The sequence below is a fragment of the Bradysia coprophila genome, unplaced genomic scaffold, assembly GCF_014529535.1.
Source record: "Bradysia coprophila strain Holo2 unplaced genomic scaffold, BU_Bcop_v1 contig_297, whole genome shotgun sequence".
Lineage (NCBI taxonomy): Eukaryota > Metazoa > Arthropoda > Insecta > Diptera > Sciaridae > Bradysia > Bradysia coprophila.
In genome coordinates this window covers 722,900-743,081 of record NW_023503555.1, presented here as the reverse complement: position 1 = coordinate 743,081, position 20,182 = coordinate 722,900, and the positions used below count along the sequence as shown (strand labels likewise).

The window sequence follows — 20,182 nt, the reverse complement described above, 5'->3', positions numbered from 1 at the left end:
CCCGCCATGGGTGTACAAGTGCATGAAATTTTTCTTGTGATTAGTTTATATAGCTGCACTACTCTAAATAAGTATATCTACAAACGTCTCATTCCTGTTATTATCAATATACTGTGAAGTTGTTTGCATAATGAACACATTCAAGCATGTAGTTTCAATTGTGTTAAATGCGTGGTACAATTTTAAAATGCATATTCGTTATAGCTCTACAAACATTTACCTGTATTTTTTCATTACACTCTGTAGGAGTTTATGGCAACATCAATTTACACAAGAAGCTATCATGTTTTATACGGGTTTCCCGATTCCAATGCTTTTTTTTGTATAATTGGCACAGGAATTAAATAGATAGCAAATAAAGTACTAATCGTGCTTAAATTTGCAATTTAAATTTTTGAAACGGTATCATCGAAGATGCCGTATAAGATTTTATTGAATGGAATGAAGGTGAAATTATTTACCGATAAAAATGCCGGCAACAATTATGTCAATTATTTTACAGAACCAATTACAATTTTTCGAATAGCAATCCCGTAGTAATCGTTTCAGGTTTTGAGATTTTGAGTTTGAGGGCAGAAAAGAGTCCATTTTATAAAAACCAACTTCCCATGTGATGTTAGACTAATTCATTTTATTTCAGATTTTAAACACAGCCTTTAAATAAATATCCATTTTCTATCACATAAAACAATTGCTGTTCAATTCAACATAAAAAAAATAATAAAAATTTCATAGCTTCATGCAACATGTATCACCATTTATAATTAAGGTTTCCCTATTCCAATGCTTCATTTTGTATAATTAATGCGCAGAGTGCACAATATTCTTTGCACTCAGATTATACAGAAAATCAAAAACAAAACTGTGACAAAAGATTAAGCACCGTTGGCTGTCGAGGGTGGAACAAATTTTCCAATGTGTTTTTTCTTTGAGCGAAAATCCAATGCTTTCTTTTGTATAATGTCTGCAGCCACATCTGCAGTTCCATTCAAAATTCTATTAATTTGTACGACGTAGCGGTTTATCATAAATTTCGCTGTAATGTTCTTCATTTCGGACTCGAGTTTCTCGTGGTGAAGATCACAACCAATCGATGCACTATTCTCGAATGTCAATCCTGTATATAAGAGCTCGTTTTAAGAGAAAATTTAAGAATTTAAAATAATGTGTCGCGTTGGTCTTAGGAAAAGAAGAATGAAAATTGGAATTTTGAACGTCTCAACTCGACAAATTGAAAACAGACCGCGACTTTGATTGAGAACGATTAAAACAATTGGAATAAAATGAAAAGCTTAGAAATACTTAAGCCCATGCCTGAAAGCAATTTTCGCGTCAGATTCTTCTCAGCACATAAAATCGGTAACTTCTTCTGCACGTTCACGGCAATTTTCTTAATGCAATTGATGAAGAAGACTGTCGGGAGGACGATGTTATTAGATGACTGCTTGCTTATGATGTCGTGCTCAACACACTTGCGCTTCGTTTTAGTCGTAATCATGGTGACTGTGGCGGAGCATGAATCGCATTTGATTTTTTCTAAAATTTGCTTGCACACTTTTCCAGCTAGACAATTCAATGCTTCATCTTCGGCGAAAGTAATTGCTTTTGAATCTTTCGATGTGCTAAAACGGTCGAAATCTTGTGGATCGTTCGCAGATTTGTGATCGCTGCTTGTCGACATTACATTGAATACAGTAGTGCCGCCGCCTCTTGGTTCCTCATTGAATGTGAATAGCGATTGGATATGTTGAAGAATGTATTTATCGCCATCTGCTTCACAATTGGCCTTCAAAGAGTGGTCGGACAGGTGACTGGCTATGATGGCAGTTGTATACGCACTTCTGAAGTCACGTGCATTCGGTTTGGGATTTGATCCACAATTGTTTCGAATTTTGAAAAAATGGTTTTCCAGTCCGTCCTGGTTAAACCGTCGTAGTCCAATTGATTCCAATCCCATGGCAAACAATCGATCCGAAATTTGTCGTAGTCCCTTTAACGTTGAAATCCAATGTTTGCAAACGTTGCTTTTGTTTGGACGGCCAGTATTTATGTTTGCAGAAAAATTCATAGAGTCAAGCATCCGTATTGCGTAATCCCAAAATGAATAATGTCCAGAGTCTTTTTGTACCGCTCCAACTAATTTGCCGGCAATTGGTATGTCGGCGCAATTGACACTATCGAAAAGATCATTGAAAAACAGCAACACGGCAGCAGTTCCGATACAGTCATTCGAAAATTGCTTTCTTTTACAGGATGTGTACATATTCCGACCGTAGGTCCCACTGAATACCTGCGTTGCCAGGTTGACCTTCATTTTACCGCGTGTTGGCCACATATGTTCGCTTTTAATTTCTGGTATTAAATTCATAAGCCCGGAATCGGGGTTGTTGTTGAAAACATAAAAGTCCGAAACGTCTTTCCACGACGCCATCCGTTTTTGCTTGTTCTTTTCGTTCCACATAATTGATCCGTTGGATTTGAATTTCGTTTCGTTGAATGAAATTGTGTGACACAAATCTTTAACCAGCAAATTATTTCGGATTGATTTGATCAAATGTGGGGGATCAAAAATGTGGCAGATTTTTGTCCCATTGATTGTGTATTGAAGAAGCTGTCCTAATGTGTTACCGCGAACACGTTTCGGACCAATTAGTATATTGACAGCAGCGTAGTTCGTGCTAACAACATCACACACTGAAGCAATGACTTGTAACCCTAAAAGAAAAACAACAGTGGGACACGAATCCATATTTCAAAGTTAATGAGCAGCCTACCAGTGTCCATTACAGCTATAGTGACGAGTCTAATTAGCTCTGCCAATTCGGTGGACGTCAAAGATTCGGTGAGGAAGTACGAGATTGGTTGCTTGTACGATGTTTTCACGCCTCTAACCATGAAGACCAGTGCATGGGTTGCAAAATTATTGGTCCGTTTCGTTCCGTGATCCTCAAATCCGTCAATATAATCCTTGATGTGGTCAAAATGTAGACTGGATGTTAACGACATTTCGTCCCAGACGACCGTGCATATTTTCTCTAATGGTTCCATTTGCGATACAGCCTCTCGGACAAAATTCATTAAATGACAGTTCAACCCTTCCTTGAACCGAATTGTAGCTGAATGAACGATCAGTGTCTGTCTAGTCGGAAGGTTTGATATTTTACGAAGATGATTGTATCGCTTCGGGTTTTGCTTGTAGATGACCAAAGCCAACGTTTTTTCGTCAAACGTAAACCGATTTCCTTTTTTTGCTCTTCCTGTGTTCTTGAGTTGTAACTTGATGAAATTGAATTGCGCGGCAGGAAGCTCCATAGACAACGTTCTCAATGTAGAGTCAATCTTTCTCTTGACGGCAGATTGCTTGTGTGACTTCAAATTGGCTGACTGAATCTGTTTCAACTTTGCTGACAGAGTCTTATTTCTGTTTTGTAAATATCTCATTTTCCGTGCTACTGGATCATACTTTCTGGTAAGATTTTTCTTTGGGATTTCTTGAGCAGCAACAGCGGAACGTATCGAAGTGTTACTTATCTTATCTTCAGAAATATAGTCACCTCCATTGAACTGCTTCTGGAACACAGTCGCAAGGCTACCGGAATTGTCGTTGCAACTTTCAACTTCCATAACGATTTCTCGCGAACGACAAACTTTCGTATCGCAGTCTTGTGTTGCAACATTTACGTCAGCCGATCCCATTATTAATTTGACTCCATCGATGTTCGACTCATCGAACTGTAGATCCATCGGCACCGCCACCAATAACACATTTTCATTGAATTTACCGCTCTCGTTAACTTCCATTGCACTGTTTTGAAAACGACAGTTGTCTTCCGGTACGATGACACTTTCGTTGACGACTGAATTGAATGGATCTGCTTCAAGATGTTCTTTGACCACGATCGCATTTACAGCAACTGAATTTCGGACGCAATAATCATGTTCCAATGTTACTGAATGAGGTAGCACTTGACTGGGAACAACATCCCTTTTCAGTAAATTGCCGTTCCGTAGATCCGTTTCCCGAAAGTGTTTTCTGCAAACTTTATGGAATGTTTTCCAAGCCGTTTCACTATCCATGAAGAAAGTTCTAGTTGCCGCTATCCACTTCTCGCACTGTTCTTGATTTTTGGGAAATGAATGCAATATTCCCTTGCCATTTTCGAAGCATCCGGGAACACAGCAAACGAATGGCATCTTAATTCCAAATTTAAAATTATAAAAATCAGTTCTATTAGTTTGTGGGATACACAAAACTCACTTTTTTATTAGCAAATATGGAGACGGCGAAAACGAAAATAACAACACACGTGATGTGATTTTATTCATTCGAAGTAAAGTTAGTTGCAAGTGACAGCAACCGTGTACCAACTTAAAAAACCTAAATTCGATGACAACTATGCCAATCATGCAACGATGAAATTTTCTAATACACTACTACTACTACATTCTACATGCAGCAAAAAGTGAATTGCAGTCATACATCGGTGTCCCCCGCGGAGTAGGACAAGATGACGATGAAGGAAATTTTTCACAGAAAAGATGTTAAATTAGCCCAGACAATCACAGCACTAGTTACAAATTAGAGAGGTAAACGCTACCTTTCTGGTATTTGATCTAGAGTCATGAACCACTGAAAGTGCCGTGTAGTTATCACTTGGTTGCACACATTCATATCTTGTGACACATACACATATGAAACACACATGAATGTGCGTAACAAAATAAAACAATAAAAACATGAGAATTAGGCAATTTTAGGTGTTCATGACTGTACATAACACCATATTCATTTGTTCGGTCAGCTGTTGTGGTCTTAATCCGACATAAAAATTATTCTGTTTCCGGCAGTATTTTTACTAAATAAAACTTCATTATCCACCCACGCCCATGAAAATGCATCAACCTATTTGTAGTGCTGTGATGAAGAAGCTAATTATAATTAATAGTTTTTCCGTTTGTTAAATAAAATGCTTTATTTGATATAACAGAAAACTGTGAGCCTGGGTGTTACGTTATAATGACAAAGCATCGGTTGTAATTAATTTCACAACTTCATGCTTAACTCAAGAATATTGTTTGTGTTTCTCGAATTATATTTCACTGACGATGAGAATATGAGAAGTTCTAAACTTTATAAGCTGGAAAATTTTATGTACTTTAACTTCAAATATATGGTTTATTATCCCGCTAATGCTTATGTGTATAATACTCGTCGGGCGAACACACAATGGGTAACGTCGTCGCTGCATTTTTTATTTTGTATTAAAACATTCACCCATTCTACGGATATGGGTGCATGGATAGGTCTTCCATAAACAACCTTTGCGTAATTGCAATAAATGAATAAATGTGATTATTCAGATGAATAAAGAAATTTGAGGATTAAATTCCTACATTTTAGTATGTCGACAGACTGAATTCCGTCGAAAACTTTCCTAAATGTCATCTCAAAGATTAATTTTAACATTTTACAAATAGCAGACGTATTGCCATCGTACATTAAGATCTGTTTCATCATTTGTTCAAAGTATCACCTGCTAGTGTTTGATGGAGCTGGGCCATCGCCAGTGAGAATAATTTCCTATAAAAAGCTTTACATCCATGTCTGGTTGTTTAGTAGTTGAGTTGGTACTATCACGGCAGAGTAAAAGTAAACCTGGCAGGAGCGGTTCATTATTGAAACGTCAGAGGAGGGACCTAATACATTGTATGAAAATGAACTCAAATGAACACTGACATAAGTTGAAAAATTTAATTCGCAAAAAACATAGGGCTACTAGATTATTCAGGTCCCTAGTCAAACAAGCGCTCCTGCCTGGGTTACTTTTACTCTGCCGTGGTACTATCAAACGAAGACCCAGAACAGATTTTTTTTAACGAAGTGACTAATGGCACGCGTGTGCGATTAGTGTATAATAGCCTAGTCGCACGCGCGTGCCATTAGTGTTTAATAGACTATTCGCACGCGCGTGCGATTAGTGTTTAATAGACTATTCGCACGCGCGTGCGATTAGTGTTTAATAGACTATTCGCACGCGCGTGCGATTAGTGTTTAATGGACTAATCGCACGCGCTTGCAAAACAAAACGAAGTCAACTAGTGATTCCTTTTACAAAAGACACAACTACTGATCCCTTTTACAAAATAAAACAAAGTCATCTAGTGACTCCTTTTACAAAATGACCGAGACACAGCCACTGATTCCTCCTACAAAAGAGAACGAAGTCACCTAGTGATTCCCTTTGCAAAATAAACCGAAGTCAAAAGTAACTCCTTTCACAATATGACTGAGACACAATCACTGATCCGTTTTACATAATAAAGCTAAAAAGAAAACAAAGTCACCTAGTAACTACTTTTACAAAAACATAAGCTACGTCGACCCATATGAAACAACTATCAGTGTCAAAGCTTCAATCATATTACAATATTACACTGTAAAGCTGCATCTCTAAATAATTAATGAAAATCGCTTGAAAATGACTCAAAGAAGTGGGCAAAAACACTAAAATCCAATATGGCGGCAGCTATTTTTTCAGTGCTCTAAAAACAATACCTTTGCTTTACAGTCATACATACCTTTTAAACTAAAATAAAAAATTCACGAAAATCAGATGTAATTTACACAAGATAGAAGAAAAAAAAGTAACCCTAACTTCCGATCCCATCATCCGATATTGACAATTTTTTCCCCTGTTAGGGGAGGTATAGATTTCGTCAGCTGTGCCTAACGATGTAAACGATGTATATGTGAAAAACCAGTCCCCTATAATAGCTCTAATTTTACGATTACGAAACGGGAGCAAAACAGTTTATCAAAATCTGATTTACTCAAGTTAGAGCGGTGACAAACATTACAGAAGGAACTATTTTCTCGTTGATTTCGCATCTCTGGACAACTACGTAAGGTTTCCCCCTACTCAGGTAATGCCAAATATAACTGAATACTACATCTTCAGAATTGCTCCGAACTTTGCACCATCTGTGACTGCATCATAGGACAATTATTCGAAAAAAAAGTTTTAACGTGCGTCTACAGCCACAACTCTGCTACTAGAATGAAAATAAGAAATATTTGGAGTGTAAATAAAAACACACAACACATCAACGCACTTCAAGCATGAGTCGTACTCTGAAACTTCACTGAAACTTCACAATATGTCACACAACTAAAAGACACCGGAAAAATATTTTCATGTAAAATAGAGTACTTTCTGCAGCAGACCACTATGATCACTTTAGCTTGGAGTGCAATGAACACAAGCAAGAGATATCTTTGAAAATTTGAAGGCTTTTTGTCGTTGGAAGAATGAGTGTTCAATGAACACTGTTCATGCTAGTAGCAGTGCTGTGCTACAACACATTGTATATGCAAAATAAACTAGAATTCTAATACTTTCTGACTAGCCAAAGATTAGGAGCGTGCGAATAGTCTATTAAACACTAATCGCACGCGCGTGCGAATAGTCTCTTAAACACTAATCGGACGCGCGTACGAATAGTCTATGATACACTAATCGCACGCGCGTGGGAATAGTCTATTATTTACTATTCGCACGCGCGTGCCATTAGCATCGGCCTTTTTTTAATGCCAATTGGCATTTGACCTCTTACTTTGTATGGAACGTCGGAACTGAATTTATAATGAGTATACTATGAAATGAGTGCTTTGGTACACAACAGGTCCAAAAAAGTGTTTTTGACCAATTTGCCTCGAACTTCCAATTCAAACAGTCAGTGCGCAGAAAATTCAAAATGGAAAGTGAGAAGCGTCCATCTAATGCATCTGAATTCTGAGGCACACTTAATTTCGGCGTATATACTGCGCTTGAACGAAATTTATATGCCTAAGTTATTTTGTAACAGCTGGTTGTTTCGGCATTAGGACATATCATTTGACAGATAAATGTCAAAAACTGAAATTTCCCCGATGAAGTCCGAAAGTTCACTAGAATTTCCAACAGTTTCCGATAATTTACGAAAGTTTCAAAGCAATTCCGAAAGTTCACCAGAATTCCCGAAGGTGTTTAAAACGGCAAATTCACTTCAATTGATAGAAACAAAGCTATTATAGACCAGCTGTTAATGTTTACAACCAGCTGTTGCAAAATTGTGCACCGAAGATAATTACTAAAATTTTTGAAATATTTTGAAATAATTGTAGCATTGGGAACGGTTGGATTAAATATCATTCAAGGAAAGATAGGGCAATAGGGTAGTGCTAGTTGTTTAACAATAATTTATCGTCTTTTGTTCTCTGACATTATTACAAATTTCATGCTAAACAAATGAAGTAAAAGATCAATCAGCCAAAAGTACCTCAAACACGTGAAATAACAGATTTAATGACTACATCGATACATACACGTCTCGTTTGCAAAAGTACATTATTGCAACAAGTAAACATCGCGTTGGCTTTTATTGACTACAAATATCATCTTTTAATGAGATGTAATGTAATATGCAGATTGCAGATAGCTCGTTTATTTACTAAGAAGCATTGCCATTAATTTTATGGAAATTATCCGATGAAAGTGAGTTCTGGTACGGATTACTTTCTTCAAGGAAAACGCACTCTAATGTAAGGACGTTAAAATTTGCATCATAAACATCACATAATATCCGATGCTCCATTTAATTAAAGTGCTTGTCATGTATACAAAGTAAATTTACATTAAAATTCATTCCATTTAAAATTCGCATTAAAAAAAATGTCTACAGACGCCGGAAACGGTCACCCAACCATCTTCAATACTTAAGGTAAATAAATTTCTCGGTAATTGACATCAAAAACTAATGGACGTCACACACATCATTGCCTTTCGATTTCAAATTTGCATTAATACACTCATTCGCACCGGTGATGTTGTGATACAAAGCGAAAACTATTGTGCAACCATTTATGCAAATCTGTGACGGAATTGAACTGTTTCTTGCCTCTTTGTAATATCGAAATGAGGAAGATTATTACACGAAAGCAACACGGATCATATATTGGTATATTATCGCACGTGGTGTCTAGTCGACCTTGGCTTCGCCTCGGGTTGATAATACCCATCTAGCGCGATATGATACCTTGATACGATTCTTGTTGCATAAATCACAAATTATGCATTCAATATTTTAATGTCCATACCTGATTTTCGATTCCATTTTGTGGTCGGGAAACCACCACAGTCATAATAACTGATAAAACCAAAAGTTGGTAAGCTATTTGCATTGACGATGACATCATATTGTATTCTGTTGGTGCGCTGGTTGATATACTGAGATTGTTGGGGATAGTTGGAAAAAGTTTTGCCTGCAAACAAGATTATGAAATTATAATGTATTGTTGTGCACGGGACTGGTATAGAGTGTATGTTTGTCGTATCCTCCATCACTGTTCTGATGAAAAGGATTATCCTACATTAAAAATGTATTTTACAGAATCAATCATTAGGGCTTATAAGAAAAAGGGAAATGGAAATAGTCCAAATTATCTGATCCGTCCTTTGTGATTCTCTGAATTTTATATTTATTTTCACTTAAATCAAATCTCAATTTTTATTATATTTTCTTTTCAAATTCGTTTTCTAATTTTAACTCATTTTAATTGATGATGATACGTTGCATTATCCATCATAAGCAACACATTACGAAACAATAAAACAGAGCAGTACCAGTTAATTATAGAAATTAAGTGAACGACGTTATAAGAGGCTCTTTTCCTAAATAAAAATCTTTTCCCATTCCCACCCAGACTTCCAATAAAATTATTTCAAATTAGGGCACATCAACGGTTGTTATTATTGTTTACAAAAAAAAAGTGATGAAGGACGCTTAATTAATCAATGGTAAACTCTCTCGACAATTTCTTTACTTCGGATTAGCTGTGTTAACAACTTGTTTGTGTTGTATACCATGCCAATGTAGTGAACTAAAATTGAATACAAACTACGCATTATCTCGCTTTATTTGTGTTTCTTAGAAGCTTAAAGCTTATGCTTCTACAGAGGATTATTAATATATGACGTAAATATAAACAAACGCAGCCACCACAATCTCATTGCATTGATCAATAATTTGTGGTAAAATAATCCTGAAATATTGATAGTAAGAAGGGAGTTTAGTTGCGTCGTAGATTCTGAGAAAAATTACATTTTTTTGCAGAGTATATTGAAACTTAAACGGTGGAATATTTCATTGAAAGAAATAATTAAATTTTCTTAGAAAATCTATCCAAGAAAGTTGTACAGACTCGCCGATTTTACTTTATGTTCGCTGGGACGCTGGGTCTTGAGAGAGTTACTTAACTGATAGTTCCTTGAAGACTGCAGTAAAGATCCTTACCTCCTGTTTCATGTAAAAGTTGACCATGACATAGCAATTTGCCCCCTTTGAAAATGATCTTAAATATGGACTATTTTCGTTTGGTTCCTTTCTTTCATTTTCCTATGTGAAAATCAACAGGTAACAGACCAGAATATCTTGGATTCCACTACCTGTGTTTTTAAGCAACTTATTTTGGTAAGCGTTTTTTGACAAGTGTGCTTGTCGCCTTCGGCTCGGATATTCGGAAAAGACAGTTACAATAGTTTTTTGTTCAAAAACACACTTGTGAGTTTGCTTTTATCAGAAAATTGTTATCTCATGTAATGAATTACTTTCGCAGCATACAATGTAACCGACTACTATTTGACGATTACAGTTTCAATAGAATTTTACCATCAATTTTCAAATCTAGAAAACAGAATTTGATTCTAAACGTGAGAATGGTTTAAACAAATTGAAACAAGCATTCTAAAAAATATCAAAAATAGTCTGATGCAGATGCATAGTCAAACGCCATACTTTTCATGTTTCTAGCACTTCTTTCGACACCCTTGGTATTTAAAATCCGCAAAAATTTAAAGTCTCGCCTTCAACATAATTCAAAAAGTGGTTTCAATAATGTTATTACAAAGACATCTTGCACTCGACAAATCTTTGAAGTTGCAAAACTTTTTGCCTAAAGCGTTTTTGATTTTAAACATGAACTATTTAACTAAGGTCCCTGACAGTGATTTGTGGTATTGTGACAATTTTTAACTTTGTACGTCGTTTTCTTGAAATCCTTTGACATCCAGGAGTAATGGTAAACTTTATTATGAAGATTGAACATTTCGCTTCGCAATTAATAAAAAATTAATCGATATTTAAAGAAATTCTTTAACTAAGTTTAATTTTTTAATTGGATCGAGATTTGCGTTATGGTGTCCGTGATTTGTGGTATTTTATATGAAATTCAATAGAGACCGATATTTGGAGGTATCTAAAGCGTCATACAAATTATACCGCAAATCAAGATCCAACATAACCGTGATTTGCGGTATATTTTATTTTACATGTAAATTTGCATAAGCAAATCACGATCAGGTTTTCGCATCCGCACATCACGGTCAGGGACCTTATGTACAGTTGTATTGTTTCTGCGAGGAAGTGGAAAATTTCCACTGGAAATTGCTGACTCATTCACGATGATCAATGATGCCGCTGTTTGTTCGTGGGCAATTGAAAACGGTATATTGTTAAATGCCAAGAAAACTCAGCCGATTGTTTTTACCTACGGATCGCTCAGGGTTACAGTTCCTGATATCGTTATTGATGATGTTACGGTCACCAACTCTAACAATGTTCGTAATCTAAAGTCTTTTAAAGATTGAGGAGTTTATGACCGAATCAGAACATCTTAACGACACCGATGCTAATTACATCACTCATCCTTCCTCTGTTTACATACTATGGATCCACATATTCAACTAATCTGAGTGTTAAATCTATTCAAGTGCTCGAGCGGGCATTTGCTGCATGTGTTCGGTTTGTCTTTGGAATTATGGAAGGCGTGGTACTACGAGAGAGCTGAGAGGACCTAAACAGGATATTGGGTTGTCACATAATGGAATTCTTGAAGTACCGATCGATAGTTCTCGTCTTCAAGCTACTTGTTGACAAGATACCGGGCTATTTGCACGACAACTTTCAAATGTCTAGACGCTCCAGTTTGTTGATCATTCCTCGTCACACCATGACATGTCACCTAATACTATCAAGCAGAGCAATTCAATAGCATCCTTCAAGCGAATTTGCTTTGAACGCCTAGTGGGACATTCATAAAGACATTAAGGTGGATCGTCTAGTGGCATTGATCAGATCATACCGTTAACGCATTATGTTTCTAGCACTGAGCATGAGCATGCTAGCATTTGTTAGTCGTTAGTTTTGTTGAGGAATTCATATGTTGTCTTTTAGTCGTTCTTGCGTACGTACAGTCCGTCGTTTTCGTAATCTTTTTCGTTTTATTACTTTATCTTTCTTACTTTTACTTTATTCTTTTATTTTTCTGTTTCGATAATTGATGCTCTTGTCATTTATTATTTTGTCTTGTTCAATTTATTTGTTTTCTTTGTATTTTTTTTGTATAAGTTTCTGATTTTGAATCTGTGAGCATTTGTATGAGGAGTGATCCTTTTTGTTCTGAGTTAATAAACCAAATAGAAGTGAAATTGAACTTAATACGCTCACGAACTAGAAACGGCATCTGTTAGTGACAACTGCGACAAAAATAAGCAATGAGCTCCCGTTCAGTGGTTTTTATTTAGAAAATTGTATGTTTAACGCATTGAAGTAAAAGATTATAATAAGCCCCAGGCACAGAACAGATCAAGTAATAGATTTATTTAATTTAGGTATATTCGTTTATTGATTGATCAATAAACAGACTTAAACGACACGATAAGTATAAGTGTAATGGTTTCCAAATTTATTAATATACCACTTGGGACCATTCAAATTCATGTCGTAAGTGCGGTCGAAATTCAAAATGGAATGTGCGGAGGTCTTTCTAGCGTAGCGTCATTTTCATACAAGGAAGCGTTGAAATGTACTTTTCGGTTCACTTTTTCATCGAATCGTTCACTTAAAATTCAAATTTTAGTCACAAAATCGAGAACAGTTGAATCGACAGTGACAGAATTTATTGCAGATTTTATAACGTGAAAAGTGCATTTAATGTGTACGTATACAATGAGCGAGCGTACTCAATAAAATAATTAATTGGCTTCACCTTTCAAACCACTCAGAGAAGGTGAAAATTCTGAAGAATTTAGTAAGATTATGAGCTACATTGTACCTATAAGCACGACAAAGAATAAGACTTGGCTAATATTTAATGCCATTTAAAAGAGTAAATGTTATCTCTACGAAGGTATATGTCTTGTTTGTATGGATACTCAAATGTATAGATGTTGTCTTGTTAAATTGAAATTTTAATGGTGATTCTGACGGAGGACGAATAAGAAATTCTTTTAATACCCCATCTTCCGTCTGTCCCATTTTTTTTTCTCGGGTCTTTTTTTTGAACTCATTCTACAGTGGATGTAATCCAACCTCCCCTCTGTTTATACCTATAGGAAAAGTGAATGAAAAAAAAAACGAAAATATGAGAATTTCGGCTACAAGAGTAATACTATTTTGTGGCAGTACTGAATGAAATGCCTTTAAAATGAGATAACGTAATAACCGCACAGAAACCAATTTGAAAGATTGAATCTTATGTGTCATCGAAGCAAAAAGAAAACCGTTCTGGTGCTTTCTATCTTTTTTTTTCTGCGTTCATCACAATAGATTACTTAAAAAGTGAAAAAGTAAAAGTGGGTGTTTCAGGTAGGCATATCAATTTCCGTTTTTGTTTTCGGTTTGCTTACACAAGCCAATTTCCATCTGCATATTATTCGTCTATATATTTACCGCGAAAAGAACATCTAAATTGAATAACGATTGAAACACAATATAGTAAAAAAAGAGCCCGAAAATATAATGAACATAAAAGGATTTCTTTCTATTTTCCAGACAATTACAATATATTCTTACGATCACAATAAACGTACATAAAAGCAACGGCACTTTCAAATAGAACGCCAATAAAACTGAGGATTTCGTTGTACAAGTCTTTGGAAAATATAATAATAATTCCTTTCGGAACTCAGTCCCTTGAATGGGAATTAAAAACCCATGAAAGTACGGACATTCTTCAACAATACGAACGCACCACTTGTAAGCAACCAGCACTTCAAATATCGCATCAATAACGAAATGACAATGTTAAATGACGAAATTATATGCAATAAAATAGGGAGCATTGTAAACAGAAGACACTGTTTACAAATGACAAATAATGTGGATCGACGCGACAAGTTTATTAGATTTGATTTCGAGTGTTGGGCGGGTTTTTTTTTCCTAAGAAGCAGAAACCCAACCCTATTTCTACTTTCAGGGAAATTACCCAGTATTCGTCATTAGCCTGTTGCGCTTCTATTGAGAACAATAGAAACCATAACGTTTTGGCATGTCTGGCACGAGTGTCACTCGTTATAGTCGCGCAAAAGGTTAGTCTAATTGTATCAGTTATCTGTTATCGACATCGACGGCCAAATCAAGCAATTGCCTAAGTCTATGTTCCCTACATTATAGTAAAAATTATGTTGCAACTAACAAAGTAAAAGATGTTATGTCAAACAGAAGAAAATATACGAAACAAACGAAGTAAAAGATTGTTAAAGTTCTCACACTTTTTATCAAGTTCTATTTTAAGGAGAACATTTTCCTGAATTTTCCAACTTTTCCAAAAATGTTTTTTTTTGGAAATTGAAGAAAATACGTTAAAATCTACACTTAACACAATTTTTTTTAAGTTTCACACTTTCATCAATAAATTGCACACGTAGTATGTTACATCAGTTGTTTTACCTGGGGAATTATAGGAAAAATGGAACTTTCTTTGAAGTCGAAACGAACCAAAAGTTACTTTCTAGGACATTTTTTTGTTGAGGCGTGTGAAAAGTTTGTATTTCGAGCCAAAACACAAAATTTTGCAGCAGGACAGTGCCGTACTTTACTTGCTAGCTTGCTGAACAACTTTGTTTTGAAAGGTGATAAGCCATCGCTACTTTTGCATGAAATCATTAGAAGGGAGTTCCACAAGTAGTTTTAACATAAATTTAAAATATTTTACTTGGCTCCTTTTCAAGAAGGTTGATGTTAGTGGTTTCAAAAAGTTTTTTAATTTTTAAGGCCTGAGGGTATGTTCCATCTACAATTGACCCCTGATTACGAAACTGCTAATCATTTTTTTTTAAAGCTCGGACTTCCTTTGGAAACCGAGTTTTCGGTACTGGCTGTCATTTTTGGGTATTTTCTCCTAGACATGTAAATAGGAAGTTACTAAATTGGATTAATAATTACTAGTGGAGACTGTCACAATAATTTAGTGTACTTTGCAGTTAAAATATCTTACGCCATCACCAGAAAGATATCGAAAAGTGTTGCAGACATATGAATGGAAACCTTAGAGTAATCATGATTACTCTAAGATGGAAACTAAAATATTCGCGTTTAGCTCGTTTTGTAGGGAATTTCAATTTCTATCAAAAGAATATAAGGTTGATGCAAAATATTCTCCAGTTGCAGACGTAAGTCAACAAAATTGTCATGAAAATCCCATCAACGAAAACTCGCACTCGAAATTTTTTACAAAATACGGATGCAAATCGTTTCTAATCGTTCTTAATGTTGCTATAGTTGATAAATGATAAAAGGATAAAAAGATGAAAAATCGTGTGAATTTTGTTGATCCGAGGCGAAGCCGAGGTCAATAAACACACTTAAAGGAGACTTTTCAAGTTTTATCCCTAGTTATGTCATGGATTTTACATGCTTTTGAAACCTAAACCAAATTTCTTGTCTTCCATAGGTGTGAAATAAGCCACTTTCGACCCTAGGGAAAACAAAATCATGCAAAAATCTTTTACTTCATGTTAAAGAATTTTTGTATTAAAAATAGCAATAAACAGAGCTCATCGTTTGTTTTAAGGTAAGTTATGCACTAACCGTCACAAAAAGGCATTTCCCAAATAAAAGATTTTCGGTTCATGCATATCTTTCCTCTTATGTCGTAACTGTTGTTAACAGTGAAATGGCAGTTATCGTGTGTTTGTTTCGATCTTCCTAATTTCACAATATTTGTCTAATGGCTAAATAAAATGCGAAATTTATTGTAAAATATTGAAGATAATGTTTTCAGCTGCAATTTAACTTTTTATTCAATTGCTAATGAAATTTGCCTGCTTCCAGATAATGGCAAAATTTATTGTTCCAGCGTTACAAAAGCACATAAATGGAGGAAAGAAAACTCAATTTTCGAGAAAAAGAAATATTTTGAATAATGAATTGAAAAATTCGATTTCCAACCGGAATATACACAACACGGTGTACACATATACGAGAGCCATAACTTTCCTCGCATATATCACCAATATTTCACTCCAAATACACACCGGATAATATAAACAAGGGATGATATCGTAAAAAAGAAACGAATACCTATATACTTATCCACCTAACCGCAAATGAAGGAATGAATTTAAATTTGATACTTTCGTCATCTCATCGTCACGCAATGTTATAATATACCGTTGCCGGTGTTTTTTTCTGTTGGGATAAACGGAAACCATTCCACCGAAGTTGACTTATTTGCAGTGTGTCTCTTTTTTTTACTTTTCAGCTTTATTATGAGATTATAGAGAAATTTACACGTCATGTTAGATATAAAAGTGGCATCTGGAATCGACTATTTTATGCGGAATGTTGTTGCTCGTGAAATGTGTTACTGGAATTATTACAAACCTTAAATTCTTCGTTTTTCACTTCATTTGAAAATATTTTGCCAGTTTTGTTTCAACAGACAGCTTGATGATATCAGAATTTCTATGAAAAAGTTTTTAAATAAACGATGGACACACCGAAACAGACACGATGTACAGCTAGAAAATGAGAAAGGATTGAGTTCCATGTCAAGCAACATGTCAAACTGTTTGTTGCTTGAAGTGTCGGATGGTAGAAGTAGGATTACAACCAGAGACTGTTTTTTGGAAAATGTTTTCCGAATTGTTCCTAAATTTTCCCACTTTTCATCAAAGGTTTTCACTATTTTTCCGAAAAATCTTTTTGGAAAAATTGGGAAAAAGGAAAAATGTTTTCCCAAAAATAGTATCTGATTGCAACTCTTCACTTCTTCGTTTTTTAACATTTTAACAATACATTCCCATACTCTTAACGATCGTTTTTTAGTTTTATTCCAAAGTTATGCACAGCATTTCATCAACCAATATAATAGCAATCCAGTGTTTTCCCATCGACACAATCTTTAAATCTGATACTCCTTTTGATCTAAGTAATTTTAACGGATTGATACAAAATCTTCTACTTCACTTGTTCAAACTACATTTAGATTTCACTAGCCCGTTACAGACGGCTGTGATCTGTTATCGACAACGACAGCAAGAATAAGCGACAAGCGCTGACTAATGGGATGTTTTATATAGCAAAAAGCATGTTCAAAACAAATGAAGTAAAAGATTTCTGAAATCAATCTTTGAAAATCTTCGATCAAATGAAGTAATAGTTTGAATAGAAAAACTGTTAATATTCGTGCAGTCAGTGACAGGGTAGCCAGTTTGAGAATTTTCCTGTGGCTTTCTATAACACATGATAATAAAAGTGCAAAAATGAATGTGGCAGAATTGAGATTTTGAAGTGCAAGTGGTGCAAGACACCTATGAATTCATTGTGGCAGCAAAGTTTCTAGTGGCTTCTCTATCGAGGAATACAAGAACAATCCATATATTATTGGCGGAATTCCGAAAACTGTGAAATGACTATAATGAAATCAGTCTCGTCAAACATTTGTTGTGATTATGGACGACCATATATTCATGGATTTTCAGAATAATCAGCACCAGTGAGCTCATTGAAAAAAAACTCCACATTCTTCGAAACGCTCAATAAACTCACTGAAATGTGTCACATAACAAATTGTTTCCTTCGTTCTTCAAACCCCGAGTCTAAATTAATTGCATACCGCAAACAATCCGCAAACATTTTAAAATTGATAACCGAAATTACGGAGCCGGAATCTATGGCCATTATGAACCGAACAAAAAATGTTCATTCATTTGTTACTAATTTAATCAATTAGCTCAATTGCTGATTCAAAAAGATTGGTTTGCTTCAATATGTACTGAGTACCACAAAAATGTTCTATTTGATATATCCCATCGAAACAATTACCGGGTCTCGGTCAATAGGAGATCGTATATTAACTGGAAAATTGATATTTATTTTTGTTATTACGTTGGGCAATCAACACTCTCTACCCCTGCACACACAGCAATATTACAAAGTGTTTAGCAAACACAAAGTTAAATTAATATTAGTTTCGGAAATATATAAGTTGCAAAAGGTAAATGTCCAAACCAGAAACGAGATAGATATAAAATCAACGAATTGTTATAATTGAATGCATGGTTGTTTACACACAACAAGACCATACATTAAATGTGTTCGGGGAAAAGCGATGCTATGTTTCCATTTAAATGTCATGAATAGGAAAATATGATTTTTTTTAATCAAGACAAGGTAATTTAACAATTCGACGAAAATTCTTTAAGAATCACAAATGTTCTTCAGTTCATTACTTTTCATTGCCAGAGGGAATTTTGAAGAAACATATTTTCCACTTTAACCTTTTATTCAAATGTTCGTTTGGTAACTTCTGCCTATAAGGTCAACTGTTCGAGTTCCTAGATGTTTAACCCTCTGACGAACGATGACAATATCACGATACATATTGTTTAACAGTATGTTGTATTGTACGCTGCGACAAACTGGTATATAACGGCCAAATTTCGCATAGGACACGTAGTAAAATGTTTTACTGCCTGCCACATGCGAAAGTTGATCATTACGTACCAATCTGTCTCCTGCGATTGCATGGAAATACTTTCCGTGAACTTTTGCATGTGATAGGCAATTAAACAAGAATACATTGGATGTTGTTACGCAATTCATTATTTCGGATTTTTTTTTAATACTCGCAAACCCTCGTGTATTTTTGTGCAACTTCTGCCTTCGGTTTGGATATAAAAACACCTGTTACTGCCAGCAACAATGTACATATGACACCGGCTCGCTCATAACTGACACATCGAATCTTAGACAACGTCACGCCGAACATACGACCCGTCAGCGATTCATTCGGAATTTTCTACTGAACGGAGAGGACACGACGAACAATTGGTCGAACAAACCGTCCAAGACGTGGACAAGTCGTCCGTGTCTGATAGATTTTTCATATCGAATCATGACTGGAGATATCGGTCTGTAACGTAGATTATGTGTCACGTAGTTGTCGAAGTGTCGTCAAACACAATATGTAAGTTTCAATCGTATAGCTACGTACTGCGTACATATCCTAATTTCGTGGAATTCAGAATTTTGTAGCTTTCATCAAGCCCATTTTTGCAATAAATCGTTTGTATGATGACCGCTTGACTGCTCACTCAATTCCCATGGCTTCACCCTGATTAACAAGACACAAATATCGAATGTCCTCCCCGTGAAATCAACAACACCGTACTTGTCGAAAAGACAGTTACAGAAGCTTGTTGCTCAAGAACACACTTGTATTGGGAGTTGGTTTTATCACAAAATTGTTGTCACAATGTCTCATGCAATGAATTACTTTCGCAGCATCCAATACAACATACAATTCACGCCATAAGTGCGGTCGAAATTCAAAATCTTTCTCACGCACGTCTTTCTAACGCAGTGTCATTTTCATGCAAGAGCTCGTTCAGAAACTCTTCGTTAAGTTTCACTGGTGAGAATTTTGACACTTCTTTCATATAAAATATGTCAAAATCTTCACTTTGCGTAACGAATTTTTAGTTCCTGAACGAGTTCCAAGGTAGCGTTGAAATGTATTTTTCGGTTAACTTTTTCATCGACTCGCTCATTTGAAATACAAATTTTAGGCACACTTACGGCGTGAATTCATGGGGGATATTCAAAAAGTTGTTGGAAAAACGCAAACAGTTGAGTGGATTGTTAAAAATTCGCGGAGTCCTTTTTCTACACAATTTATTTTCCCAAGTGTGAGGGTTGCAGCTCGAGCAATCGCATAATGCAAAATACAAAGTTCAAAAACAATAGATCATTTTTAAGTACGTTTCAAATTGAGTAAATATGAAACATTGTATCGAAAATAAAGTGAGATGAGCGCTCATGTCAATGAAATAATGAGTCGCTTTCTGGGGGTGAGAAAGTT

General features: G+C 35.5%; 1 protein-coding gene across 1 annotated transcript in view; it reads right to left on the bottom strand.

Moving 5' to 3' along the window:
• The window catches only part of LOC119078680, a 34,692-nt gene that overhangs the window by 1,914 nt on the left and 12,596 nt on the right, over nucleotides 1-20,182 (bottom strand). The window contains exon 2 of the mRNA XM_037186338.1: nucleotides 9,137-9,301. Coding sequence (XP_037042233.1) covers nucleotides 9,137-9,235 — 99 coding nt within the window. The 5' untranslated portion in view covers nucleotides 9,236-9,301. The remainder of the gene's footprint in view (nucleotides 1-9,136; nucleotides 9,302-20,182) is intronic.